General features: G+C 32.4%; 1 protein-coding gene across 1 annotated transcript; it reads right to left on the reverse strand.

The window, feature by feature from the left end:
• Nucleotides 1-1,265: 1,265 nt before the first annotated feature.
• Nucleotides 1,266-1,909, reverse strand: LOC105801327 (receptor-like protein 9DC3). Its single transcript, XM_012632640.1, has 2 exons — nt 1,867-1,909; nt 1,266-1,702 (listed from the first exon to the last, which is right to left on the reverse strand). Exons 1-2 carry the CDS (start codon nt 1,907-1,909, stop codon nt 1,266-1,268), a joined length of 480 nt encoding a protein of 159 aa, XP_012488094.1.
• Nucleotides 1,910-7,199: the final 5,290 nt, after the last annotated feature.

Raw genomic sequence — 7,199 nt, forward strand, 5'->3', positions numbered from 1 at the left:
CATGTCATCCACGTGTATATCATGTGAACAAAGTTAACAAATATTAACTTTTTCATCTATTTCTAATTGATTCGACAAAAGAGACAACTTTAAACAAATTTTCACCATGCCATGAGCCTTTCTGTCATTAGCTAATAATTCAGCCACATCATTAATTTTATTGTCTAGATATACATGAAGGATTCAATTGCACACAAGTAACTAATGTGACTGTTAACTTGTTGACTTGTATTTTTAATAATTATTTTTAATACATTATGTTGTATAATTATAAAAGAATTAACCCCAAACTTTTTTCCATCTGCGAATCTCCCCTCTCTCTTTCTCTCTAACAAGCTCCCGAACCATTAATCCTCCTTTTTATTCTTTTCCCCCTTTTCCTCCCTCTTGAAACAAAATTAAAACAAGATTCTTTCCTCTGTTTTTCCCATCAACCCGATGACAATCTAACCTCTTTTAATGGTGTTAAACGAAGTACCCACTTCGTTGTTTTTTTACTGTATCATTAATTACTTTGATTTTGTTTTAAAGCTTTAATTGTTGTCGATATTCTGGAAAGTTTGGGAGCTTTGAGTTATCTGTGATGGGGAAGTGTTGAAGCTAAATCCATGGGAGAATTTTTGATGAGTTTTGATTAGAGGGTGTGGGTCTGGGGTAAAGTTTTGTTACTTCTCACTTTCTAGTTATTTGACTTTTTTTTATATATTTTTTTATAAATCTTATTTTGATTTGGTTATTTGGGTTTTTCTTTATGACGTATCTTTTCTTTTTATAATTATATCACATGGAAATGATTTGTATTAAAACTGATTGTTAAAAATATAAATTATAAAGTTAACAGCAATCATTAAGTATTTAACAGTTTTGAATTTTAAAAAATAAAAAATAAATCAAATAATCATTTTGTAAATTTTAAAATTAAATAACTTAACAAAAATATTTTTAATAGTAGAATTACTAGTTGCAAATACAATTTGTTTTTTTTTTTTATAAAATTCTAAGTAGCCACATGATCAATTTTGTTAAAAAGATGTGAAAACATATAGAAGGCACCAATTAAGACAGTATTTATAATCTAATGTATCACTAGAAACACCAGCAAAACATATTACAAACAACACAACATAAAATAAAGCAGAAGGTCAACACAATAATAAAACAACTATAGACAAAGGCTTGCATACCACCAAGCAATGAAGTTTTCTACTCTGTCCGCAACTTATTTTGCAAAAGAAAAGAAAAAAGGCGCTAAAGAGTTCGCTTCTCTACCTTTCTGCAAATCTTTGTTGAACTCTCTCGATGATCTTAACCAACCACCATGGTTTTCCAGTTGTGAGTACAATGTATCCCAAGCTCACTCCCAGCACCAACCCACATCTGTATCCCATCAATATAGAAAATCTCCAATCCAATTCTTCATCATCATCGCCATCAAATTTGGCTGGAGTGTTCTCATCATTATCACATATATTTGATAATGGCAACCCACATAAACCCAAGTTTCCTATGTAGGAATCATTAGTGAAAGTATTAAATTGTTTTCCTTTAGGAACGGATCCCGCTAAATTATTTTGAGAAAGGTTTAACACCTCTAAGAATCCAAGATTTGTTAATTCCGTTGGAATTCTTCCGTGGAGCATGTTTGAGGAGAGATCTAATGATTCAAGCTCTACCAAATCCCCTAATGATGATGAGATAGGACCTGTTGAGCCATTATGAGAGAGGTTTAGGATAATAAGTGAATGAAGTTCACAAGTGTTTTAGGAATTTATCCCAAGAATTTGTTGTTCGAAAAGTCAACTACCATCCAGCTGGTTAATAGTGATTCAAACTCCATTTCCAATCCTTTTTCTATAGAAGATAAACCTTTCTCATAATACCCCGTTCCATCAACCAGTGTTTTCATCATGTACTTTGGTTTACCTTTCTTTTCATACCCTTTTCTAATGGCATGCAAATTCTCAAAAAACTTGATAGGTAACGTAGCCACTGAAGTTATTTTGAGAAAGATCAATGACATGCACATGAGCGAAGGAAACAATAACATTAGTGTTAACTACTTGGCCATAGAATTTATTCCATCTCAAGATAAGAACCGGTAGATGATCCAAATTTCCTAACCAGTCCGGGAAAATATCATTTAAATAGTTGTTTCCAACATCGAGAAGCTCCAAATCTTTGCAATTAGCCAAAGATCGTGGTAGTGACCCTTCTAATTGGTTGTTGATTTGAAAATATTGTAACGCGCAACCTTGAGCAAAACTTTTTGGTACTTTACCATGAAAATAACTATTCAAAAAAGAACTCCAATCTCCAATGCACTTTGGAATTTTTCCACGCAAACTATTCTTATATAAAGAGAATTGTAAGGGAACTCAAATTGCATATTGAGGAAGGGATTTCTCCTACTAAGTTATTCTTTGAAAGGAGGCACCATTGCAATGAAGATGGTAGAGCTGGAATTCGCCCTTGGAGAAAATTCGGACTAGAGTTAGGAGTTCGAAAAATCTTTGAAACAATAAATGTAAATGAATTGTATTTGTAGCGTACTATATGAATTGTATGGCCATTATTCACAATTGAATCAAACCAGAGAGATTGAAAGATTTTTCATCTCTCCATTGTTTCGAGCAGCTTCCACTTTTATCATTTTCTACTTCACATAGCAACTCTTCATTCTAATTATGATTTCATCTTGTTTAGTAAATATTTTTAAATTTTAAAAATTAATTAAATGTTGACATATCATCCACATGTATGCCACGTCAGTAAAGTTAACAAATGTTAATGTTTCCATCCGTTTTGGGTTGATTTGATAAAAAAAATACAAGTTCAAGAGTTAAAAAGAAAAAAAAATAAAGGGCTAAATTTTTTTTTGTAAAATTGGAGGACAAAAATGTCCATTCACAAATATGTTTTTGCTAATTTTATATTCCTAAAATATCACTTTCATGTTAAAAATTTAAACTTCATCTCAATGGTATTAGATATTTTAATTAATTAAATTTTATAAATACATATTGAAAGTTTTTCTAATATATATATATTTAAATTTTATCCATGATAAAATTTAAAAAGAAGGGTAAAAGTTGAAAATTTTAATCACCAATGTTTTTACATTGTTTTTCTAAATAATCTGATCGTTAATTGAATAAAGGAATGATCACATCACATTTTTAATTAGCATAACAATGATTTTAGTCATCAACGTTATATCTTCTATCAATTTAGTTATGTTTATATCAAAAAATTTAAAATTATAAAATAGATAAAATTTTATATATGTTTATATTAAAGTGAGTATTTGATACAATGGCGATATACTCTTTTATTTCACAAATAACCTTAGGAAAAGGTTATATGTTTTAATTTTTAAAATATTTTATTATATCTTATACGACACTTGTTACTCTTTAACTTTACTTGTGGAGTCTAAAAACTCCAATGTAAATGTACCAAATATTTTTTCATATATAATACATATAAATTAAAAAAAATAAAAATAATTACAATCATAGAAAAAAAAAGAAAAGAAGAAGAAGTAGCGTACCACCACTTCAACATCAGTGGTAAGCGTGGCCATAGCAAGGACAAAAAATCATATGTGATGAGGAAGAGTCGCCACCACCACACATGGATGCATCTCCACCGTACCTAATATTGTTTAATTATTACAAATGTTTTAAACATAAAATTTTTAAAAAATATTTTAATAAAAATAAATTTAAAAAAGATATAAAATTTAGATATAGATAATTAGACTCGTTATTTTGTGTCTGTCTTTTTATTTTCGTTACTATATTTTTGTTTTATTTTTTGGCCAAAAACTAAAATCATGGACTGGAAATTACAACCCAAAACCATATATATCTCAACAATGCTCATTGGGTGCGCCAATTAATATGCTTATGGTTTGTCAAACTCACTACAAAAATTTTCTTTACCAACTCTTATCTTTGGAAGAAATTAACCAACCTCTCTTCGAGTATCTATTTCGTATTGCATATATAATTCGTTTTTTTGTTTTTTTAAATTCTAACTAGCGACTTCAATTCTGTTAATAAGATACGAAAACACAAAAAAGGCACCAATTAAGACAATCTTTATAATCTAGTGCATCAACAAGAAAACATATTACAAACAACACAACATACAATAAAGCAGAAGGCCAGCAGGATTAGAAAACAATTTCTTTTGCAAAAAAGTAAAAAAGCCGCCAAAGAGTTCACTTCTCTACCTTTTTGCAAATCTTTGCTGAACTTTCTCGATGATCCTAATCAACCACCATGGCTTTCCTGTTGTGAGTACAATGTATCCCAAGCTCACTCCCAACACCAACACCAACCCACATCCGTATCCCATCAATATAGAAAATCTCCAATTCAATTCTTCATCATCATCTCCATCAAATTTGGCTGGAGTTTTCTATCATTATCACATCTATTTGAGAATGGCAACCCGCATAAACCCAAGTTTCCTATATAGGAATCATTGCTGAAAGTGTTAAATTGTTTTCCTTGAGGAATGGGTCCTGTAAAATTATTTTGAGAAAGGTTTAACACAATTAAGAATCCAAGATTTTGAGAAATCCAATTAAGAATCCAATTAAGAATTATTTTGAGGAATGGGTCCTGTAAAATTATTTTGAGAAAGGTTTAACACAATTAAAAATCCAAGATTTGTTAATTCCGTTGGAATTCTTCCTTGGAGCTTGTTTGATGAGAGATCTAAGGATTCAAGCTCTAACAAATCACCTAATGATGATGGGATATATAGGACCTATTAAGCTATTATGAGAGAGGTTTAGGAAAATAAGTGAATGAAGTCCACCAAGTGTTTTAGGAATTTCTCCCAAGAATTTATTGTTCGAAAAGTCAATTACCATCCAGCTGGTTAATAGTGCTTCAAACTCTAGTTCCAACCCTTTTGCCATGAAAGATAAACCACCCACATAATAATACCCCGTTCAATTAATTGGTGAATTCATCATGTACTCCCTTTTACCTTTCTTTTCATTCCCTTTTCTAATGTCATGCAAATTCTCCAAAAACTTGGTAGGTAAGTAGCCACTGAGATTATTGTGAGAAAGATCAATGACATGCAGATGAGGGAAGGAAACAATAACATAAGAGTTAGCCACCTGGCCATAGAATCTATTCTATCTCAAGATAAGAACTTGTAGATGATCCAAATTTCCTAACCAATCCGGGTAGGTATCATTTAAATAGTTGTTCCCAATGTCGATAAGTTTCTGTTAGAATTAAGTGACCCAAATCCTTATTTAAATAAAATATTATGGTAAAATAAAATAAAAGTAAAATCCCTATAGTATTATACTTCTTTTATTTTATTTTAGAATAAGGTTTTTTTAAACCTTATTAAACTCCATCTATTTCATATTATTTGAATAAGGAGTTTCACTCCTATTAGAATAAGGTTTACAAGCCTATAAATAGGCATAGTCTACTCCTCTTGTAATTAATTCGAATTCGACATAGTAAATTTTCTTCTCCTCTGCCCGTGGTTTTTTCTCGAAAGGGTTTCCACGTAAAATCTGTGTGTTCTTTATTTTTTCTATTTCTATTTTTCTTTATGATATATTATCATTATCGACATTATATTTTTCACAAATTGGTATCAGAGCTTCCGGGTTGTTCATCTCTATCACGGTAATGACGTTTTTGAAGTACAAAATTTCACTGTTGGATCGCAACACCAGATTTACGTTGTGGCAGATAAAGATGCAAGCAGTTCTTGCACAAATGGACTTAGAGGAAGCCCTACTTGGGGTAGATAAGATGCCTTCAACATTGACGGAAGAAGAGAAGAAGCGCAAGGATCGAAAGGCGTTAACACAGTTACATCTGCATTTGTCTAACGAAATTTTGCAGGATGTGATGAAGGAAAAGACTGCCGCTGGATTATGGAAGAGGTTGGAACAGATATGTATCTCGAAAACTCTAACTAGCAGGCTACATATGAAGCAGCGTCTTTATGCTCATCATTTGGATGAAGGTGCATCTGTGCACGAACACTTAAAAGTGTTCAAAGAAATTCTCTCAAACTTAGAGGCCATGGAGGTTTAGTATGATAAGGAAGATCTAGGGTTGATTCTACTTTGTTCATTGCCCCCGTCTTATTCAACCTTTAGTGATACGATTTTATATAGCCGCGAGTCTCTCACAGTTGATGAGGTTTATGATTCTTTAACCTTGTATGATAAGATGAAGCATTTTGTGGTTAAAACCGACTCTCAAATAGAGGGTCTTATTGTTCGTGAGAGACAAGATTGAAATACTGATGATGATCGTGGAAGGACACAGGAACAGAATCCTCAAAGTAAATCTAAGGGTAAATCGAAGTCTTCAAATAGAGGTCAAACTTGTAACTTTTGCAAGAAGAAAGGGCACATTAAATCTGAGTGCTATAAGCTACAGAACAAGATCAAAAGAGAGGCTACGAATCAAAATGGAAAACAACTAGAAAATTCTAGTAAAGCTGATGTTGTAGAAGATTACAGTGATGGTGAACTTCTACCCACTTCTGTCAACAATTTCAAAGCGAGCGAGGAGTGGATCCTTGATTCGGGTTGCACCTTCCACATGAGTCTCAATCGGGATTGGTTTACAACTTACAAAACAGTGTCTGAAGGTATTGTGTTGATGGGAAATAATGGTTAATGTAGAATTGCAAGTGTTGGAACAATTAGAGTTAAGATGTTTGATGGAGCTGTCAGAAGACTCAGTGACGTACGACATGTTCCAGAATTAAACAGAAATTTAATTTCATTGAGTACTCTTGATTCAAAAGGGTACAAATACATAGCTGAAAGTGGGGTTTTGAAGATCTCCAAAGGTTCCCTCATTATGATGAAAGGGTAGAGAAAGACTGCCAAGTTATATGTTTTGCAGGGTTCTACTGTTACTAGTGATGTAGCTGTGTCATCCTCTTCCTTGTCAGATGATGATATTACTAAACTTTGGCATATGCGCCTAGGGCATATGAGTGAGAATGGCATGGCAGAATTGAGCAAAAGAGGACTTCTTGATGGGAAAGGAATTTGCAAACTGAAGTTCTGTGAGCACTGCATTTTTGGGAAGCAAAAGAGAGTTCGATTCACCAGAGGAATCCATAACACGAAGGGAATGTTAGAGTATATTCATTCTGATCTATGGGGGCCATCCAGAGTGTCTTCGAGA

The sequence above is a fragment of the Gossypium raimondii genome, chromosome 11, assembly GCF_025698545.1.
Source record: "Gossypium raimondii isolate GPD5lz chromosome 11, ASM2569854v1, whole genome shotgun sequence".
NCBI lineage: Eukaryota > Viridiplantae > Streptophyta > Magnoliopsida > Malvales > Malvaceae > Gossypium > Gossypium raimondii.